The 22,822-nt window shown below is 54.8% G+C and overlaps 1 protein-coding gene across 1 annotated transcript; it reads right to left on the minus strand.

The window, feature by feature from the left end:
- Nucleotides 1-3,574: 3,574 nt before the first annotated feature.
- LOC119091652 (inactive phospholipase C-like protein 2) lies at nucleotides 3,575-22,581 on the minus strand. Its single transcript, XM_037214464.1, has 5 exons — nucleotides 22,287-22,581; nucleotides 15,596-15,742; nucleotides 14,098-14,292; nucleotides 5,728-5,897; nucleotides 3,575-3,745 (listed from the first exon to the last, which is right to left on the minus strand). The coding sequence occupies exons 1-5, from the start codon at nucleotides 22,459-22,461 to the stop codon at nucleotides 3,575-3,577; spliced, it is 858 nt and encodes a 285-aa protein (XP_037070359.1). The 5' UTR covers nucleotides 22,462-22,581.
- Between the last annotated feature and the right edge of the window lie 241 nt (nucleotides 22,582-22,822).

The following is a 22,822-nucleotide window of genomic DNA, read 5'->3' on the forward strand; positions in this document are numbered from 1 at the left end:
TATGGCGGCTGGCGTCTCGTGGTCAATGCGACAGCCGACACATCTCCCCTCCCCATCCGCCATCGACTGGACCTGAGGGCGGGGTCGGGTCCTGCGGCCCCCCAGCAAGCCCGGTCTGCGTGATGGAGCGTTTGATGGTTGTTCCGAAAGGCCGTCAGTGGAAGTGAGTGACGTCAGTGGAAGTGACGCAATCAACGTCCGTAGCCGGGGCTGCCTCATTGGCCCGCGGACCGCCCGCGACGAGATGAACGATCTCCTGGAACGGCGCGAACGCTCCAAACAACGTCCGGGATCCCAGGAACCGGCGCGCCGAGTGACTGTCCCGGCGCCAGGCCGGCGGCGGTTCAGGGGCTCTATCACACCCACGCGCGTCCAACGGCTGGAGCAGTGGCATGTTCCAGGACGAGCTGGAGCTGAGCGCCTGAGCGAAACTAGCCCTGCCTCAGCCAAAGTGCGCTACATTCACGCGCGAGGACACGAGACCAAACTGCATGATCGTCCTCACAGCCCAATGGGTGTCTTGAAGCCGTTACCCCAGCGGTGAAACATGAGCGCCGTATATCATAATTACAAACTTAAGCCTCAGCGAACTTTCGCAGCACGTCAACGCCGACCATAAGTTAGTCACGAATGTCAGGTGGCCATATCCGCGCCATCTCATTTCAGCATCGTATACCATCCACCGTAATTTTACCACTCTCACCTCCCATGTCAGGGTTCGACGAGGGCAGCATGGGACGGGTCGGCGTGCAGCCGGCCCTGTCCGGCTGGCGCGTACATATCCCCGGACCGGACCGGGTCGGACCGGACCGTCCGCCCGATGGGTCCCAGGGCGGCCCTGCTCGGCCGCCACGTAAAAAAGCCCCGGACGGCACAGAGTCGGACGGACCGCCCGACCCGGTGGGTCGCAGGGCGGCTAACGACGTTGCTATTAGCCGCCGGCGGACGAGGCCATCCATCGCGACAGAGCGCCCCACTCCCCCTCGCTCCAGCCGCGTGGCAATGTGTTAGGAGTGATGGGGGGTTCGAGACCGCCGGCGGCGGCTCGCGGTAAGGCTTGGCCCAGCAACGCGGCCGAAGATCGCGATCGAGATAGGAGCGCACTGCGGCCCGGCCAGCGCGAGCGAGAGGACGGCGCGCGTACGAGCCTGTGCACACTTCGCCCCGGAGATGGGCCGGGGGCCAACTTGGCGCAGGAGGCTGCAGCTGAGCGCTCGGAGCGCTGACGGGGAACACGACCGGCTCAGCTGTTCCCGTGCCGCCGGGAAACTACCTTCCCAGCTGACCCACTTGTGAGCCGGCCTCCAAGCGTCGGGCGGGAATCAATGCGCACCACAAATAGACACGATGGGCTCCGCAGACCATAATACGATCGTCGATAGCCGTTCCGGATATGGGTGCCGCCGCTGCCGTCCCGACCGGTGTCACAATAACCGGCGCCACCGTTCCCACGGAGCAGCGGAGGCGTTCGACGCTGTCGACAGCTGGTGCCGGCGTCCGGCGGCCGCCCCCAGAGAGTTCGCAAGCCACGAGCCCTTGCCGACGTGCCTCGACGACACCTCGACTGACCGGAGGCTGAAGCCGTGCGCCCGTGCCGCCGCGTGGATCGACCGGCCGTGCACTTTCAACACAGGGCGTCTCTCGACCGCTCCGACTCGACCCTGGTACCGGGAAACACCCATCGAGGGGAGGCCGGTCGATCACAAACGAGGTGGCTGTGCTCACACCCGTGATAATAGGGAACAGTGAGAAACACTCCTGGGAATGTAAGAAGTTACTCCTTTCCGAACCACGCAATGCCAACATGGATATGCAAATATTTTATTACTGATAAACGAGCTGCCAAAAAGGTACCGTCGTTGAACCGAAAATGAAAGAAAGGGTGAGGAAAACGACAGACATACAGCGGCCGCCGAGCGCTCAGCTCAGCTCAGCCTTTCCCCACTCCCATAAGACATCTAACCGGCGAAGCTCTACGACACTGCAACTACCGGTCAACTGTTCCGAAGGGACGCGTAACGATTGGCGGAATAAATGGACAACGTCATGCCAAAGAGCCCTTGGAGATACACCAGCTTCCTATCGCTTAGCCGTGATAGATGGGGCCGGCTCGATCGATGGTCGTCGGCGTCATCTGTTGGGAGGGCAGAGCTAACGCAAGCTGCCAGCTAGGCTGACAATGCTCGACAGCAGCCGGCGGGGGATACCATCCGGCTCCAGTCATCAACAGTGGTCGGCAGGGGATGCCGTCCGGAGCAGCCAGCAGGAGATACCATCCGGCTCCAGCCGTCAACAGCAGTCGGTAGGGGATACCATCCGGCTCCAGTCATCAACAGAAGCCAGCAGGGGATACCATCCGCCTCCAGCCATTAACAGAGGCCAACAAGGGATACCATCCGGCTCCAGTCATCACCAGCAGCCGGCAGGGGATACCATCCGGCTCCAGTCATAAACAGCAGCCGGCAGGGGATACCATCCGTCTCCAGTCATCAACAGCAGCCGCAGGGGATACCATGCGGCTCCTGTCATCAACAGCAGCCGACGGGAGATACCATCCGGCTCAAGTCATCAACAGCAGTCGGCAGGGGATACCATCCGGCTCCAGTCATCAACAGCAGTCGGCAGGGGATACCATCCGGCTCCAGTCATCAACAGCAGCCGGCAAGAGATACCATCCGGCTCCAGTCATCAATAGCAGCCGGCAGGGGATACCATCCGGCTCCAGTCATCAACAAGCCGGCAAGGGACACCATCCGGCTCCAGTCATCAACAGCAGCCGGCAGGGGATACCATCCGGCTCCAGTCATCAACAGCAGTCGGCAGGGGATACATCCGGCTGCAGTCATCAACAGCAGCCGGCAAGGGATACCATCCGGCTCCAGTCATCAACAAGCAGGCCGGCAGGGGATACCATCCGGCTCCAGTCATCAACAGAAGCCGGCAAGGGACACCATCCGGCTCCAGTCATCAACAGCAGCCGTCAGGGAATACCATCCGCTCCGGTCATCAATAGCAGCTGGTAGGGGATTACCATTTCGGCTCCAGTCGTCAACAGCAGCCGGTAGGGAATACCATCCGGCTCCAGTCGTCAACAAACAGCCGGCAGGGGATACCATCCGGCTCCAGTCGTCAACAGCAGCCGGCAATGGACACCATACGGCTCCAGTCATCAACAGCAGCCGGCAGGGGATACCATACGGCTCCAGTCGTCAACAGCAGCCGGCAAGGGACACCATCCGGCTCCAGTCATCAACAGAAGCCGGCAGGGGATACCATCCGGCTCTGGTCATCAATAGCAGTGGGCAGGGAGTATTTTCCAGCTCCGGTCACCAACAGCAGTTGACACGGTCCGTTTGCAGGCCCCTGTCACCGGCAAAAGCGGACAAGGCTTCACAATCCACCAATAGCAGCCGACGCGGCCTCCGCAGCCCACCAGCAGCAGCCGACGCGGCCCCGCAGCCCACCAGCAGCAGCCGACGTGGCCCCGCAGCCCACCAGCAGCAGCCGACGGGACATCCGCTTACACTATGAACATATCCCTCGTTCGCTGGCTCAGCCGATGCGCCCATAATGTCTACTGTCTACTGTCTGCCGCCAGTGACAGGTCGGCCGTCATCTCTAGCAACGGTGACAGAGGTTCGGCCACCTTCACCAGCAGCGGTGGTAGAGGTTCGGCCACCTTCACCAGCAGCGGTGGCAGAGGTTCTGCCGCCATCTCCAGCGGCGGTGGCAGAGGTTCGGTTGCCTTTCCACCACAGCGCCGGTGTATCAGTGGAGCCCACTGGCCGTGCTGGTCGCAACAGGTCCCTACCGGTGTGGGCGCCCCACGCCGGTAGGGACCTGTCACCGAGCTGGTGCCAGCTGCCAGCCGACCGGTCCGGACGACGGCCGCAGCAGCGCTAGTGGCTGGCGGCAAGCAGAGACTAGCCCGAGTGTACAACAGCAGAGCACAGGCAGGGAAGGAGGCACGACAGCCACTGCCAGTCTCTCAGTCAGTCCTACCTCGGGCAACGGTTTGCTGCGCTCCCCCATATGGCTGTGCGTCACAAAGGCGCATGCAGACACTTCAAAGAAGAAAAAAACGTCGGAATAGTTCGATATGACACAACCTAACGAGGCCCGTGGTCCTACCAGTCCAAAAATATGCATCTAACATATAGGAGGCGTCCTGACGTTCTACTTGCACTTAAAGCATCGGCACATTTCATTTCACTAAATATGCAATTTGAATGAAGTTGTGAAGCAACGTTTCAGACGATCAGACCTGGACCGCCACCAGAGAACTGAAGGCCGACAATCTGACATATGCCTGGGGTGCTAACATTTGGGCGTGTCTTTTGTCGGCACGGCATTCATTAGACTATTAGTTCAGGAGACGACCAACGAAGAGGACGGTGGGGGGGGAGGGGGGAAGGGAAGGGGTTCGATGTCCGTTGCAAATGAGAGGTGGCGAATGCCCCTGCGACGGCAAACCTTGAACGCACGTGCGCCAGAATGTGTCGATGTCTTACGCCGCGCGGCATGAGTCAAACCGCTTTCCTCCGCCGACCAAACCCTTCACTGCCGCCGCATTATTCGCCGACCATGAAACCATGGCGACATCGATGTGGGCCGCACCCGGGGTTGTCCGATCTATAGCCGCATTTAGAGCCGTTCGGGGCGACCCATAGATCGCACACAGCTGGGCCTGCCGCGCTGGCCAGCGGCGTGGTCACGCAGTGCGGTTCGGGATGTGGCCGGACCGTTGTTCTGGTCAGGATGTTGACACGTCGGGCTGTATAGGGCCTGGCAGCGTGGGCGTAGCAACGGTGGAGGACGGGGGGGGGGGGGGGCGCTCTCCAGCTCTGGGGAAGTGTGATACGATCATGCAGTAATGCGTGGATAGAACCTACTCGAAAACGGGTTTAGTCGTCTCAGTTATTGTGGCGCTCATACGTCGCTATTTGGCAGCCTCCAGCGGAGTTGGGATATGTGATTCGACGCTTACTCAACAACATCACGTATCATAACATGCAAGGGCGTATCTACCGCAGACTCCCGTGCTGGTCGGGCCGCGGTTCACTGGTGGTTCTGCCCAAGTTGACGCCATCACCCGGCAGTCACCAGCGATGGCACCCATCGGACGGCAGCCACCGGCGATGGCACCCATCGGACGGCAGTCACCGGCGATGACACCGATCGCCCGGCAGTCACCGGCGATGGCACCATCGGATGGCAGCCACCGGCGATGGCACCCATCGCCCGGCAGCCACCGGCGATGGCACCATCGGATGGCAGCCAACGGCGATGGCACCCATCGCCCGGCAGCCACCGGCGACCGGCTACCATCGCCCGGCAGCCACCGGCGATGGCACCCATCGCCCGGCAGCCACCGGCGATGGCACCATCGGATGGCAGCCACCGGCGATGCCAGCCATCGGACCGGCGATGTCACAATCAGAAGTAAAAGGAAACAGCGTGCAGCGCTGGGAAGGACGTTAATTCGGGCGTAACCAGCTTCTGTTTGCCTTCTATCCCCCAGTCTGACCACTTACCATCAGTTTAGATTTGACCACTCACCGACCAGACCAGCGCCAATCCGTATCTGTCTGACCCTCGGCCAGCCAAACCCTTCACGGTCCGCTCCCGCCCGACCCTTCTCCGACAGGGCCACCCACCGTTCGCCGCACCGCTCGACCCCGCACCCCGTCCGCCGCTGTCTGGCCCGCCGCCAGCGACGCCACTCACCGCCAGCTTCTGTTTGATCCTGCCGGTAGTGATCTGTGAGTTCAGTCGACGCATCAGCTCGATGGCGGCCCGCTCGTCCAGCAGGCCCAGCGTGTCGCCGGCGGCGCGTGCGAACATCTCGCCCAGCCACCGCTCGCGCACCGCCGCCTTGCCGTCCATGCCGTCCGGTGCTGGTGGCACGGAAGGGCCGGTCAGCACTCACGGAAGGGACAGTCAGCACTCACGGAAGAGACGGTCAGCACACACGGAAGGGACGGTCAGCACTCACGGAAGGGACAGCCAGCACTCACGGAAGGGACGGTCAGCACAAACGGAAGGGCCGGTCAGCACACACAGAAGGGACGGTCAGCACTCACGGAAGGGACGGTCAGCACACACGGAAGGGACGGTCAGCACACACGGAAGGGACGGTCAGCACTCACGGAAGGGACAGCCAGCACTCACGGAAGGGACGGTCAGCACAAACGGAAGGGACGGTCAGCACAAACGGAAGGGCCGGTCAGCACACACAGAAGGGCCGGTCAGCACACGCGGGAGGGACGGTCAGCACACACGGAAGGGACGGTCAGCACACATGGAAAGGTCGGTCAGCACACATGGAAAGGTCGGTCAGCGCAAACGGAAGAGCCGGTCAGCACACAAGGAAGGGCCGGTCAGCACACGCGGGAGGGACGGTCAGCACACACGGAAGTACATGATAATGCAACGGCAATTCAAACAGCCGGACCGGTCATATGGACGAACCATCAGACGAGGTAGTACAAATGTGCATCCATAGACGGATAGAAGGACAGCGGACCTGTGAAACTCCACACACGGAGTTTTGCAGGTACGCTGTTGACATAAACCGCAGTCCGCAGGCACCCAGACCGACGACTGACGGAGTTTTAAGGCGCTGCACATGGAAACTAAACGGCTCAGAAACGCCCGGTTTGGGAATATATCCATGCGCCGTCAAAAGGTTAACCTCGACTTTCACGAAAAGTTTGGTGGGGACGTGATCCGCCTGCTGTTACCACTGTGAAAGCTATGCCGATGCAAGTTTGATGGATGATTTCAGCAGCTCAAAACAAGCAAACAAACAGACAAACAAAAAACTTGCGAAATTTATTTTGTGTGGGTTAGTTACCTAAGCGTGTTGCGCAGGCACGCGACCTGGCTCGCTGCGTCACCTGCTCGCATTGGTGGGGCAAGCATCCATAGAGATGACGCTAATGAGAGCGAATACACCTCGACAATGGTTTATAACGCTGGCAAACGTTCAGCAAGCGGTCCTGTACTAACCAGGCATCACCTTATGTCACCATTCAGTCCCGCATATAGCGGTGAAACCAGTCCCATATCGCAAGCGATCCCGTTCGTAGAAATACCGTTTTCGCGACTGCAATAAATCGCATCGCCCTATACTGCCTGCTAATACACCTCTTTATCGCCCTACATACGCTCTTATGCCAGCCGCTTCTCGGTGGGTTGCTCGCCACACACATTGGCAACAGCGCACATTCAGTAATGCCACGTACATGGTGGTGCGTTCAGCACGGTGGCACGTGTCGTAAGCTTACTTATTTCTGGCGCCGACTCGGCATGTGTCGATCGTTCCCCAGAATAGCAACCGCCAGCAGATGCCCCGTCCCCATTTTTGGTCACATTTGAAGCCAGAGACATGCGATAGCAATTATCAGTTCACGAGAACGCGATCAATAGCGAAGGGTGTCGCAACCTCGAGCTTGATCACGATCTCGTGCCAGAAATGGCTGATGCTGAATGTTCCGGGCCATCGGTTAGCATTTTAGCAAGGAGTCAAAAGGTGCTCTAAGCCTGGCCAGTCTCTCGTTGCTTTGTCGAAGCACTCGTCCACAGTCTATCAGATAAACTGATTATTATAACATTTATTTGAGATGACATATACTGCAATGTCCTTATTTTGTTACATGAAGTGATACAAGACGTGCTGCTCGCCTTTTTGTGTCATCGTTATTTCTTTGTAGGCGCATATTACCTAGACGTGTTTTCCATACCTTTTCGATAATTAACAGCGCGCTCGTGAAGTCACGAAAACGGTGACAATTAAAATATTAAAATGGGTCAACCCTTAAACTGAACGCTGAGTGACGTAATTGCCACATTGAGATCACTTTGTTTATGCTTAACGACACCTTCTACAAACATTGTGAGTGTGCTACTGACTGTGACAATCACGAAAAACGACGGAAAGTTTAACTTTCATGGCATTAGCTTTTGCTTTCACTTTTCGCCGTTTAGCATGACTTGTTTTTGACCGCGTCCATTACTCACACTGTTTACAAACAGATACTGTTTTATATTGCTCGTTAACTTCCCACAAACCTGGGTTGCTGCAGCAAATCAAGTGAGGCTACGCGCCGCAAAATGGCCATTCGGCATATACCGTTCTGAAGCCATGCTACCCGCACGTGAGCCATGCTATCCGTTATATCCGGACCAACTTAACTATCGCTCTTGCACTTCCCGAGCACGGGACCTATAACTCAGAGCGATGCAAATAGCAGTCAAAGCGGGATTGTTTCGTCTAGGAGTCACGTTACTCATGCTGGAGTATCAAGTGTCAAGAGCTTCCCTCGCCATCTCAGCAGGCATTCGCCGTCTTGGGTTCCACAGAACTGGTCTGCAGGCAACTGTCACGTGACGTACGGTAAAAGAAGACGGAGGAAAGTTATCTGTAAGGATTTCGGCCTGGTGCTAGACATTGTCTAGATTAGACGAAAGGAATTAAAATGTAAATTTCCACTGACATTCGGCGGCCTATAACTGGAAACGTTGCGGCGCACATGTTCCTAAAGCAAACGTACTTCGAATTAAGAAGGTCTTCGCGCAGAATTTTTTGGGAAAGCTGTCAAGGAAATGAATACGCATTGTGCAGATAGCATAAATAATTTCCAGCCCAAAATAAACAATGTTCTGTAAGAAACTGACAGAAAAGCTTTGGGTTGGCCCGTGCTCAAACGCAATATTTCTCTTATGGGTGCGGCACGTCACTAGCTGCGCCACTGCGAACGCGCTGCGTGGCATGGAAGGTGGAAGATTCAAGGTGCTCCGTGCCAGAGAACTTTGACCCCGTCCGCTATGAGATCTCAGCTCCCCCAGACGATAAGTGATAAACCAGTACAAAATAATGACAAGATCTTCTGGGGTCAGTCATCGATACTGACCGCATGCAATTCGATCCGCCACTCTCCGAAAATCATGTCATTAACAAGTGACCGCTAAGTAAGCCAATAAGAAAGGTGCTCCATGAGACCATAGCCACAGTGCTGCCAATTCACTTCGGTGTGAGCCAGTGTGACCGTATCGCAGGCTCCTCGGGCACTTCACAAGCTCTGTGAATACCTCAGGCATCCCTGAAAACTGCAGGGCTTTCGGCCGTTGAAGTCCCTTTCTCCATCCTTCTAAACAGCCCCCCCCCCCCCCCAAACAGCCTTCTTCATCTCTGGGTCATTACACTACCTTCGGACTGTTTCACTGTCGCAAGTGTCCCTTGAAGATCTCGGGCACCCTGGCCACCTCATGGGGCGCGTGAGAACCCAGGTCCCGACCGTATTCCCTCAGTCTTCACGGAAACTAACCTCCTTCAAGGAATATCGTGACACAGAGGCGCGGGCCCGCTCGAAGCCATCTGAAGTCGTTTGGAACGTTTAAGGATCATATTGAGACTGTCTGTTTTTATGTCGACTGGCTGTCTTCATCTTGGACTTCCGGGGACCTGTTTCGAGGCCCACTGATATTTAAAGGACATCTGATCTATGAGGGGCTTCCGTGAAATCATGAAAAACAACAAATGTTTGGCTACCCTTGGCTGTTTCTGTTTCATGAGTTGCCTGGAAAACCCACCGCTCTGTGGCACGCCTTAGGCTTCCATAAAAGAATGTATGTTGTTTTCTGGGTTCCACGTAACGCTACCGGACACCCTTGACAAAGGTGTTCCGCACCCGTCGTTGTTCCCCTTGGACCACGGTCGCTGAGAGAGACATTATCATCGGCACCCTTTACCCCTTCGAACCTCAACAGTGTTGTGCCCGTGAAACTGCACGGGCTGCGTCGATTTTGTTGACGTTACAAGGTAGCACTACGTGCATAACACAGCTATCACAGCAACATTTACTCGCCCACACATGCCCACACACGCATATACACGTACATTTACCCGTATATGTATATATATATATATATATATATATATATATATATGTATGTGTGTGCGCACACGCATATTTATATATATAAGCATATATATATATACATATATATATATATATATATATATATATATATATATATATATATATATGCATAGTTAAGCTTGCCTTAACATTGACAGAACTTGAGTCTGGTGAACACAGTGAACTGAACGCAAACTGAAGCAAGGAACGAAAAACATTTTCTGCTTTCCGACCACTTTTGCCATGTTCTGAATATGTTCCATGAACTAGGCTTTGTCCCGAGTTCCAGCCAAGGCCGATGACGGTTTAAACAACGATGAATTTCTCCGGACGTGATACCATGCTAACAGAGCGATACCGTCTATGATGGAAGCGATGCATGGCCATAACATAGCGGCTTCCAGAGAGTGTTTTACCAAGAACATACAAGAGTAGGATACCGTAAACGTTGAGAGCTACAGTGGAAAAACGGTTCCATCGGACAGGTGGACCATCACAGACAAGCGATTCCCTTCTGTCGACCTCAGAACCCCGCACCGATTTTCCTCTGGATGTGAAACATTCGTATTTCTCACTTGTCGTTGACACGCTCTAAACCTGGCCTTAAAAGTATTGCATCCAAAACCTACCCACCACAAACATGACCATTGCAGGTCGGCGAGTCTGCAGGGCCAGGTGCTCTAACTCCAGAAGTGTGGCACTCAAAGGTACACGCAACTGTACGTACAAACCCTAAACTTGAGCCCGTCAGAGAACACCACAAAACATGACATCGCTATTCCACTTAAACGCGGGGCAGACTGGACGCACCTCCCCGCCACTTTCCGATTTACGCGAACGTAAGACGAGGAATTAAAAGCACATGCCTCATTGGTTTGTTAAACGTACCGCCCGCGTCAGACCGACGTACACGCTCTTCCCAATCCTGCTCGATCGTATGACATATATTGCATACATTGCATATGGCGTTGTATGGTTGGCTGCCATCACTGTGCCCTTCGAGCTGCAGTGGCGCGTTTGACTTGCACATATGTTTCTCGGGGTATATTTTTTCACGAGAGGTCGTCAAAACCGCAAGTCAATCGCGGGTCCCACGAATAGCCATACGTGTCTGTGTCTGTGACGAAGTATTTCATCAAACGCACTCATCATAAATGTTTGCCACGCCGACGCCTTCATTGATGATCTGATCATTTACAGCCCTCTAAATCTGAAGCTCATAACTCTGCGTAAAAGCCCACAGACCAGGCTTGTTATGAAGGGCGTGAGAGTGTTGAGTTAATTTCACTTTCTGACACATTTCGGAAAGACCGCAAATCATTTGATGCATTCAAAAGAGTCGAGGTATGACAGCCGAAAACCCAAAACATATGTCAAAGAAAAGCAGGGAAACAAAGACTGAATACTAGCGAAGCCATGACATCCACTGTCGGACTAGGTCTCGTATTAATGTTGACGCTCTGAACAGTGAAACAATGTAAAGAAAACGGAGCAGACTTTCCAGTACTGGGAAAACAATCACACGCCATCTCATTCTGACTTTGTTTAATGGCGTGTCAGGCTGCCCCGGCTGCTGAGAACCTTGATAAAGTGCATGTAGGCTCATCTGAAGCCAAATACTAGTTGGAAAGCCAAACGCCTCACAGCATACCCTCGTGCTGTGTATTTTGTCTTTAAGGGAACGCAGCGCAAGCCGCTGTGGATGGTCATTATCGCCGTTCACCGACCACCGAGGCTCGGAGGGGAGAATGGAACAGCTATGCATTATTCCGGGTGAGTCATGCCAATGATGGTGTCCATCTATCATTATTTGGCTGCTGAAAGGAGACGGTGCCTCCCCCGCCTCTACCCTATCAGCGCATCAATTAACTACTTTGAGAACCGCCAGTGCGCGCAGCCAGAGAACATCTAGGTAGGCGCAGCCAGAGAACACCAGTGTGTTTTTGGGAGGGGAATTTCTTTGGAATGCTTGACATGCATGAAAGAAAAAGTCAAGCACAGGAACGTAGACATACACACGTACGGCCGCGTCGTAAGTACAAGTCGGCTGAACAGTAACAGATCAATCGGTTCTCCTACGGGCTGCAACAGTCAACATGTCCATAACATTAAGGGCACGCATCGGTTTATGTATCCATGTTAAATGCTTCGGTCTTGATGTTTTTCAGCCGTACAATTTGGAACGATTCCAAGACCTCCAAAAACACAAAGAACTGCCTCCGCAAACATGACAAATTATGCGTACTGACTGTGTACGGGGTTATGAGCAACCAATCCAAACCAGTTGGGATTATCTACCGGCATCAATTGATTTCATTGACGCCATGACTTGTGTCGATGTTTGGCGGCGCTCGACGGTCGTTGACACGGCAGGCCGATGAATCCCCTGCCCCCCCCCCCCCCCCCACACACACCCCGGGCGTCGGCCATCTCGCCCCACTCCGGCGCCTCGGCAGCCTCGCCCCACTTTGGCGCCTCGGCCGCATCGCCCCACTCCGGCGCCTCGGCAGCCTCGCCTCACCCCGGCGCGTCGGCAGCCTCGGATCGCGCCCTCCGGCCGCCGACGGGCCGCGTCCCGTCAGCCACAAGAGAGACAACCGGCCGGTAATGGGTGCAGTGCCGCCGCCGGCGCGTCCGGGAAGCTGTCATCAGCGGCACGCCGGCGCCGGCCGCCGACGCGCTGCCCCGGCCTGGCAGCGGTCGCCGTGCCAGGACCTCGACACAAACGGCCCTGGCTGCGGCGAGGTCGGCGGCAGCGCGGCACTGTCGCGCCGTGTGATGGACTCACAGACGCTGCTGGTGGGGTCAGCTGTGGCGCGGTGGCCGCCGGTTCACGCGAAAGTGTGGTATGGAACCCAACGGCGTGGCAATTGTGTGGAATTTACTGCGGTTTTCCAACGTGCATGACATGATGGGCGTTCTGAGCATGGATGATGTTCGGACCAGTGCGGAAGTCTCAGCGTAGGCGGAACGGAGAAAGCTGCGTTAACATACATTTCAAAAACAACAAAATGGAGCTTTCCGTAATTGTATCTGTATGTTATGAGAGCGCACGTCGCTAGCCTGCGAGCTCAAAAGCATACCAGCTACGTGCAAACCAAGACTTCCCCTACCTCCAAGCCTGGGCTCCGCTCCTCTGGTTAATCTTGCATCGCTAGCTACATTATCATGCATAAAACACCCTTGGGACGCAGCAGCAGGCACCGGACGGCCAGATCCGCCGTCAACATGACAGGACGTGCACGGTCGTAACATGCCTCGTTATCCGCACATTCAGCTACAAACGAGACTCAAGTGAATGATGGTAATGGAGGTACGGCGGATGTGGTGTAGCCTGCACGTGAGAGGCATGCGACCAACCATTCGCGACAGGCACTGCGAAGCATATCCTTTACCGTGATGCCCCAGTCTGTTGTAATTGCACACGACCCCCTCCCCGCCCCCGACAATGCATGACTTGCGGCGCCTGTCCCCACCACATGTATTTGCCTGACACGATCCCGTAGTTTTTGCGCCGAGGGGCAGCTGCAAGTTCCATTGCGTAACAGAGCGACGCAACGTCTGTCCTGAACCATGTGGCGGCGGCAGCTAGCACACTCAACGTCGGCGAGTGCTCCTAGCGCGCCACGCTCCGCCGCCAACCATATCTTCTCCAAAGCCTTCCGGCGCAACGATCAGCATTTGGCGGCCAGAAACCATACCACCCGGCCGCCTGCTGTGACTCAAGTTTGACATCGCCACCACAAGTGCAGTCACTTGCAGCTTGTTCCAGACTCATCACAGGCACTTTGTGAAGGAGTAAATTTGAGGATCGACCAGCAGCAGCTACAATGCGAATGGCAAGGGTTCTAATTTTAAAGTCGGTAGCTTTTCGAACGCGAAATGTACATGTGCTTATGATGTAACAATGCTTCATTCATAGTTCACATGGTCATGCTACCCCACAAGTTTGTGTAATTATGTCGGGAATAACAAAATACAGAATATTGTAGAAGACCACGACGCTCCGCAAAAAAACTGGTAGAAACTCAGGAAGGCCTAATAGAAAGGTCGGGTTTCCATTTCCAGAAGCCGTAAGCATCCGCACAATTATCAGACATTTGGCCTGCCACAAGGATCGCGGAACACCATACAGAACTGTTACAAAGGCGCCTCTATGCCCAGCTCCACTTACCTATGAGGGCGTTCAGCCCGGTGATCCAGATGTTGGCCTCATCCGGAGACGTGGCCACCAGATCGAGGGACTCGTAGTCTTCACCATAAATGATCGAGAAGGCACATTCTTCACAGTAAGCCCCACTGAACTCCTTGTTCCGAAATATCGGCGTGTTCTTGCCAGTGCGAATCTCTTTAATGGAGTCGATGGGCACTGCAATGGGCGTACACGCGGGTGAGCAGACGCCAGCACGGCAGGCCGCCTCATGTCACGTGATGGCCGCCGGCACGGCAGGAATCAGACCACGTGACGGCTGCCAGCACGGCAGGAATCAGGCCACGTGACGACCACTAGCACATCAGGCGTCACGTCATGTGACGGCCGCCAGCACGGCAGGAATCAGGCCACGTGACGACCACTAGCACATCAGGCGCCACGTCATGTGACGGCCGCCAGCACGGCAGGAATCAGGCCACGTGACGACCACTAGCACATCAGGCGTCACGTCACGTGACGGCCGCCAGCACGGCAGGAATCAGGCCACGTGACGGTCGTCGGCACGGCATGAATCAGGCCACGTGACGGCCGTCGGCACGGCATGAATCACGTCACGTGACGGCCGCCAGCACATCATGCGTCACGTCACGTGACGTTCGCTAGCACAGCATGCGCTACATCATGTAAAGACCGCCAGCACGGCGGGCGCCACGTTACGTGACGGCCATCTCTCACAGCGCCGAGCCTGTCCAGCCCCAGATGATCGGCGCCGACCGTCTTTTGTTCGCTGCGAAATGAAAAAGCGCAGCGGCTTTCAGGAGTTATGGTCATGTTTTGCCGCGGCAGAATCTGAGCGGTCGTGTGCCTGCCGCCTTCGGGGCGAGGATAGAATGAAGCCGCGGGCGACCATTGGCAGCGGAATGAGAACCTGTCTGTCTGGCTCGGATAAGCCAAGCAGCCAGGCGGAGAGATAGGGTGGCGATCAATACCGGCCCCCCTCTGTCAACAGTGATCAGGAGCGCAGTGTGTACACTCCTGCCCGACCAGACCAGCACGCGTTGCTACAGGGCCGCTTCATGCCAGTATCGCGGACGAACCGGGGATCAAAAGCGGATGGGAACGTCGCAAATGATGCATTTCGCAAGCAGCATCCTGGTGCGTACGTGTTTATGCCGCACTGTGTATACATATTCAATGACATCGTGCTTAGGAGTCTATTTGCTGCTCGTTATGACCCAGTTAATCTGAGAATTCTGCAGCTGTTCAAATCTGTGTTTCCGGCGGCATTACATGTTCATAGCCGGCGTTCGTGCAGTTGTTTGTAACTGCCTGTCAATGCCCGATCAGTGGCGCTCAGGCGGTGCAGGCCCCACGTCCGCCACCAGCCGTCCGTCCGTCCACTCGTGCAGCGCCGCCACCCGTTAACGCCCGCTCTGACGTCACGCGCCGCGCCGATATCAGCGGCCGCGCGAGGCTGCCGCCGCCGCTTGGGGGGCTTCCCGGGTCACTGTGGCCTCACCTTGGGCTTTGTTGGACTTCTTCGAGGGGACCCAGCGTACCGCGGCCAGGTCTTCAGTGACGCTGAAGAAGCGGTGGTACTGGCGCAGGTTGGGTCTGATCTTGATCAGCGTGCTGCCTGCCACCATTCGCTGCAGGCACTCTTGCACTGTCAACATGGACGCCACTGATCAGCCGGGGAAAAGGTCACGTACGTGGCTCGAGCGGTGCCAGGGGAGGGGTGCGGCGTACAACGGATCGGTGGGGGCACATCCGTTGGGAAGGAGGTGAGGCGGAGATCAGTCTGGTATGTCACCTATCTCTTTCCATACCCATCATTACAAGGCGCGACTTCCCAAAATATACATCACCACGGGAAAAATACAGTAAACAAACTGATTGAAATTTGGTGCGCCTATACAGCCTGAGTAGAGTTCCAGAGAAGCCGAATTATTTGTCCCAGCCCTTACGCACCGCTCATTGCTACTGTTCAGAGAGGGTGGAAAAGCCTCAGGGTTACAACGTAGAATGACCTTATCGAGTGCATCCGCAGCGTACCAAAAAGGTTTTTTTCCTACGTAACGTCACGAATAATCTTTGCTGGCTGTGTTTGCAGCTCGACCCGTTTTGCGCATCCACGTACACAAGATTTTCGAGCGGGCAGCTTCGACTGGCCCACCAGGGTGACGTCTGCGGTGTCGATATGTACTCCCACAAAAGAGTGTCCACCTGAGATAGTTATCCCGCTCGGGAAATGCAACGTGGAACGCTGACCGCGTTTCGTCGGATGCTGAGGGAAAAGAGAAGAAATCGCTCGCATGTAAACAAATGAAAACAGCCCAGCGGTGAGTTAATCTGCGAGCTGGGTTCGATGCGGCGTGACATTTGTGTTCATCGGCGGTCTTCCATGCATGTGACGCATTGCGGATCCGTACGTCCTGCTGTGGCTCATACACGGTTTCGTAGAAAAGTATTCCATGCAGAGAGCCTCGTCGATTTGGTTCGATGATGAGCCAGTGTCAAACAGATCTTTCACACGTTCAAGCTGCAACCACATAATATTTGACAGCGTCGTGATAGCTTAATAAACTGCAGCGAAAAGTTGGACGATCTGATAAACTTCCATATAGCACGATGTTCTTCATCACTCATCTGTGCTTTAGCGCGTCCAACATCAATAAACATTACACGCACTGTGGCAGGTTAAAAAGCTACGCACAGGTACCTGTTCCTCTTTCCATAACAAAACTGCAGCCCAATGCGCCATCTGATTGAGCCAGCGAATGTCATATTCTAATACGTGTTTACAACCACAGGTGTGCACATCAACTACTCATATTCAAAGTGCATGCCGCGGTGGTCGTTGTAACCCCCGTCCACGCGCTCCCCGTTCCGGTTCGCACCCACAGCACGGGCGATCGACATGTACATTCCACATGTCTGGTTTAGTGACATGGCCGAGAAGAATATCGAGTGCTATGTTTTAAAAAATCATCCGCCGGCTGAGCCTCGCGGGGGTGTTTTCTCCACAGTCAACTGAGACGAAAGCCAACTGAGACATAACAGTGCAGTAGCCGCTGACTACGCCAGGCACAAATCACAACACGTGCCCAGTTCGCTACGTTGATAGCAAGCGCCTGCGGCCCCAGGGCCCATGCGCTCACGTGATCTCTGGCGCAGGCGGGCCGAGGAATGAATGTGGAACGCGCCATAAGTCGCAGTTTTCAAGCAATCTCCCGCGGTCAACTACACTGCCATCACATTAGCTCCGCGTCGCACGGCGCGCGGCATGAGGCCCCCGAGGGCGTGTTCCGAGCGGCCTGACACCCGCCTCGGGGGAGCTCCGTCTGCAGACAGAACCTCCACTCCTGGAGACCCGCTCCGCGGTGGGGCGTCCCTGTGCCGGTGCTGCGGTTCTGCGGCACCCTGCAGCTGCCGGATATCGCCGCTGTGCGCATCTGGGCGGCTGCAGACGTGTTGCGCCTGCTGCCATAATGGCCACATGTGCTCGTGTTCCTTGGCTACTGCCGCCAGGCGGGTGGCCCGGCCCGGCCTTGGCTTTATCTCGGCCAACAGCCCGGCGACGCGGCCAGCCCGGCTCCAGCCCATCTTCGCCAGAGACACGTGACCGTACAGGCCAATCTCAGGCGCAAGACGTGCAAAGTTTAGTTTGAAAGATTGCCTGCCGCAAGCCCCCGCGAGGCAGGAATGGCAGGTCAGCAGGTCAAATCCACGGCCGGTTCATGTTTGTACAACAGTCGAGCCCCCACGAGGCAGGAATGGCAGGCCAGCAGCTCAAATCCGCGGCCGGTTCATGTTTGTACAATAGTGCCACTTTTCCGCTGGGTGCGTTGATGCAATGACAGTTTGCCTGAGGTTTCTGAAATGTTCTGAAATGTCTCTGTTGTCCCTTTTGCGACGGCTTGCTTTAGCGGACTAAACAAAAAAACAATTTTCACGCGACGTTACCATATGTTGTTGGCAGCGTGTTCAGTGCAGTATCAAGAGCCATATTTTGTCTGACGCACTAGAAATGCCCCACCTGAATCTGCTTCAACTGGCTGCCTCTTACCAGCAGCCCCGCAAGGAGCCGGCTTAAGAAGCTCGTGGGTCTTCGGGCAGTTTTTATTGGCAACGTTGCGAGATTGGGTGGACTGTAACCCGAAGGCTGTGTGTTTATTTCGTTTATTTTCAAGCGCCAACTTATTTGCCACAACTACACGTTAATCCGGTTAGCTCACAATACACAAATTGGCTGACAGTGCATTAGGCTTTAATATTTTAGCTCACAGAAGCATTTGCAAGTTAACTTGCTGGGCACTCAACAACAGCCAAGCCACAAACGCCATGTTCAATGATGCCTATTTGCTCCCATCTGAATGAATGCCTATGTTGAACATCCCAGCTACAAAACCAGCGTTCTTAAATTTTTGAGATTTCGTGGTTGAAGCAGGCGATGTTTTATTCGCACGCTGCTATCGCTCCTTTATGTGATGTAGACTTAACGCCAATAACCAGTTTTGACAAATGTGCATAGATTCACCGCCATTTAAACAAATCGACAAAGGAATGTTGCCAAAATATCAACGCATTTACACCTCCTTTCTCCCTTTTTCCCGAGGAATGAGGATATGAGTACCGTCAGTATCCATGTGAAAAATGTTCCACGCGAATACACTTAACAACGTATGTGATTTTGAACTGAAGAGTTCGACCTAGTGAAATGGGAGCGAATCCATGCATATTTACCAATACTGGTTATTGGCGTAAGGTCTAACATCACTCAGCAAACATTAAGAAGCCATAGCAGCGTGCACATAAAACATCGCCTTCTCGAACCATGGCTGATCACTTTTGATCTTTAAGTGCATACAATCTAAGCACAGAACTTGCAATTCCCGAGTTTCACTTCGATCCAATGAGGGGGCGAGCCTCGGATGGATTTTACGACCGCATTAGACGTCTCCAATCTCTGACCTCCGTGTCGTTTCGCCGTAATAATCTTTGAACCACTAAGCCAATGATCCTGACGTTTTCAATGCCACAGTTTTAAGCATGTTCACACTAATTGGGAAACTTGTACAATACTAACTTTCGTTGACCACGAGCGACGGCACCTCGCCGGGGCTGTGGCGACCGCGTATCGCTTCCAGGCGTGCGGTAATCTACACTTGTCCTATCGTTTGAGTTGCAAAAAAATAGTCCGTTTCATTAGCGGTATCTGATCGTTGAGGTGATCAAATACCGCTAATGTTGAGGTGGCACATATAGGCATACAGGCAAGGTCGCCTAAGGTCACGCTAGGAGACATAAGCCACGCGACATATTTTATAAGAATGACTGATTGTCTTGCACGACCCGGTTTGACTTATCTTAAGGCAAGTTGGGAAGCATTCCATGCACGGTGACGAGTGATATCTACGGGTTTTGTGTGGTGTTCCCAGCATGCACCCTCTGCAGACGTCTGGCTGCCGTCTGAAGAGGGTAGGATTTGACCTGAATGATGACATTACGCACGTCACAGATCACTCTTAGTCTTACTACCGTTGTAATATTGGGTCTGCCATGATGCATGCAGTTTAGCTGCTCCTTCAGCACAGCAGGGTATAAATCTGGAGAAATAATAAAGGATCTCAATTACTACTTTCACTCCATTCCTGGTCTGGTTCGCAATGCTTTAGTCAGGCTGTCACTACCCGGCCACAATAAGAAAATTACCCACTTCTTGGAAGCCGTGTCATTTTCGGCCGCTCAAATTTGTCTCGCAGCCGTTGCAGAAGTCTGGTCTTTGTTAAACTGCCCATCAGACGTGGAGCTGTGGTCAACGTTTCAACCGCGGCCCATTCGATGTGCGCTGCGGTGACGTCATGCTATCTCACGGCATAGCTAATAATTACCCATCATTTTACCTTTCCAGTGGCTGACGAACACAGCATCTGTCCACGTCATTGGCGTTGGCTGGCTGTTTACGGGCTGTTTACGGTCAGTGGCATACCCGAGAATCCGAGGGGAGGGGCTTTTGGGGTCATGCTCCCCAACCTTGGATCTAGCGGGGCCATTGGGCCAAAGGTCTCAGTACTTGTTGGCAGCTCCAGACGAGTGCGGGGGTTTTTAAAACATCGAGAAACGTCTGTACACAGTGATTCAAGGACATCGAACAGAACTGTGACGCTGGTAATGAAACAAACAGTGATCAACGCCCCGCGCAGAAAAACTCATGTTTTCTCGTCAGTTTTATATATTGTACGCACAGCGCATTTCATACGAAAACCGAGTTGTAGTTTTGTCGCTGCCGTCTTTATTCTATTTGAGCGATTTCAGCGTGTGCCATTTTTGGCTTCAACGAAATACTTGCCCCAAATTTAAACAAACAGTGTTTTGAAGACACATGAATTTGAAAGTAGTTTTGAAGACTTTTGGGAAGTTTACCCATTTATCTCGTGATGCTATGAATTTTACGACCGTTTAGCTGACCACACGTGCAACTGTGGTTGCATTGCGATGGCAAAAATTTTACAGGAGGGCAGAATACCACAGCCACGGCTCTCTCCCGCACCACTTCTAGTTCGACTCATGAAAAGCCACACGCACGCTTTCGTGCCGTTTACCCGAGCTGTGTAGTGCTACCTTCCGCTCGGCTGCTCTCCGCATGTCTAGTCCTCGAGATGGCAGGGAGGGGACCGGGAGCCGTCGTACACTGCACGTCCACTCAGGGCCGTGCATGTACACTGCACGTCCGTCCATAGCCGTGCATGTACACCGCACGTCCACTCAGGGCCGTGCATGTACACTGCACGTCCGTCCATAGCCGTGCATGTACACTGCACGTCCACTCAGGGCCGTGCATGTACACTGCACGTCCGTCCATAGCCGTGCATGTACACTGCAGTCCGTCCATGGCCGTGCATGTACACTGCACGTCCGTCCATGGCCATCCATGTACGCCGCACGTCCGCCCACGTCCGTCCGTGATCGTGCATATCCACGTGAAGCGACTTCTTTGGCGAAATGCAAAACAAAACATAAGCATTGCCCAGAAACCAGACACGATATTTTATCCCTCGTGGGATCGAAGCCAGAACCAGAGCTGTCGTGGTCACTGGTTAGCGTAAGGTCACCACTTACATCATCACTGAGGCGAATTGATCACCAGCAGGGGTGGTGGCGCCAGGGGGAGGGGCTGGGCGACGCCCTCTCCACTGTCCAAGGGGGCAAAGCATGTCCGCTTCCCTCATGACATTTTAGGAGGCCCCAGCATGTCGACTGGTTTTAGGAGGCCCCATCATGTCGACTGGAGATCCAGATGGCGGAAGCAGAACATCTCATTAAATTGAAAGAATGGCCCTGAAGGCACGCAGAAAACAATATCGGCCGCGTAGCAAAGGCTAGATGACCAACATCAGGCCCCATTGGTGAACGAGAGGCCCCATGGAAAACACAGGAGCCCAAGAGGAGACCCCAGTTGGAAACACCAGACGCTAACATGTACGGGACTGTATAATATATATATATATATATATATATATATATATATATATATATATATATATATGTGTGTGTGTGTATGTGTGTGTGTGTGTGTGTGTGTGTGTCTATGTATATATATGCACATACATGTTAATGTGCGTGCATCTTATATATAAAACTAACAGTGGTTTGCGAAGACGTTAACAAAATCCAAAATGAAAATCGCAGAAAGCGGTTGATTACAGGAAAACGTCAGGGGCAACGGCCTTGATCACGGCCAAAACAATAATTTCATCCTAGAGGTAGCTGCAGTGCATTCCATCACCTGAACAGGGCTCACCCCAGTTCAAACATGCGCGCCGTCATGCGCACCGGGCCCGTGATGGCCCGCTCAGTGCATCATGTTTCCGCCGAATCCATGTATTCCTGGCGGCCGGGAAGGAAGGCAGCAGGGTGTGGGTGGTCGGGACTAAGGGAGTGAGACAACACAGACAGGTCTGCCGGCGCGCTCTGCTGCAGCTGACGCTCGCGCCGCTCCACAAGCATCTGCTGCGGATGTCACTGTTCCCAAATCCGCAGGGCGCAGCGCGAGGTCACTGGGCTCCCCGCGCTGACAGATATCACCTTGACCTAGTGACACCCGCCGGGGGCTGCGCCGGGCGCGTCACAACCCCAGCCCCCGTCGGCGGAATCACCGGCGGCTGGGCTCCTCTGCGGCGGGCCAGCACCGCCGGCGCCGTACTCACCGCTGGACACCTTGCGCTCGCTCCTCAAACATGTTGCACTGTGGAACGACACGGACTTGGTCTTGCGGAGCGGCTTCTGCGCGGGCCGCTCGTCCTGCGCCACCTCTCCCCCCATCGAGAAGTGGCGGCCAACTCCGTTCACGCGACCCGCATCAGCAGCCTCGGCCTCACTCATGACCGCGCCGGCAGCACGCGGCACGAGCGCAACGGCGGCACCCTTCGGCCGCGACCGGACAGCACATCATCCCATCGATTCACTGGGCTGACGCGGCCACCACTCGTACCTCCGCCCCCCGCCGGCTGCCAGCCGCGATGCCAGTGGCGGCCGTCGGCGCCGCGCGCCCGCCCCTCCCCTCCAACGGCCCAGACGCCACCGCTGGCCCTCCCCAGACGATGCGCGCGCTCCGCCGATCGATGCCCGCTGGCCTCGTGCCGGGCCGCACTCCTGACATCTTGTGGTGGTAACTTTAACTAAGACTTGTATCTCGTGGCGCTAAAGATGCGTACAATGGTGCCAGTCTGCTGAAGAGCGTCGT

This window comes from Pollicipes pollicipes, unplaced genomic scaffold (genome assembly GCF_011947565.3).
Source record: "Pollicipes pollicipes isolate AB1234 unplaced genomic scaffold, Ppol_2.1 Scaffold_3447;HRSCAF=4054_pilon_pilon_pilon, whole genome shotgun sequence".
Taxonomy (NCBI): domain Eukaryota; kingdom Metazoa; phylum Arthropoda; class Thecostraca; order Pollicipedomorpha; family Pollicipedidae; genus Pollicipes; species Pollicipes pollicipes.

Excerpts from the sequence above, each read along its gene's own strand:
- LOC119091652 (XM_037214464.1), bottom strand. The coding sequence starts at position 22,461 with ATGAGTGAGGCCGAGGCTGCTGATGCGGGTCGCGTGAACGGAGTTGGC. Across the intron at positions 14,293-15,595 it reads GAAGTCCAACAAAGCCCAAG|TGCCCATCGACTCCATTAAA; the intron begins GTGAGGCCACAG and ends CGCCCATTGCAG. Across the intron at positions 3,746-5,727 it reads GGATCAAACAGAAGCTGGCG|GCAACCGAACCTCTGCCACC; the intron begins GTGAGTGGCGTC and ends TGTGGTGGAAAG.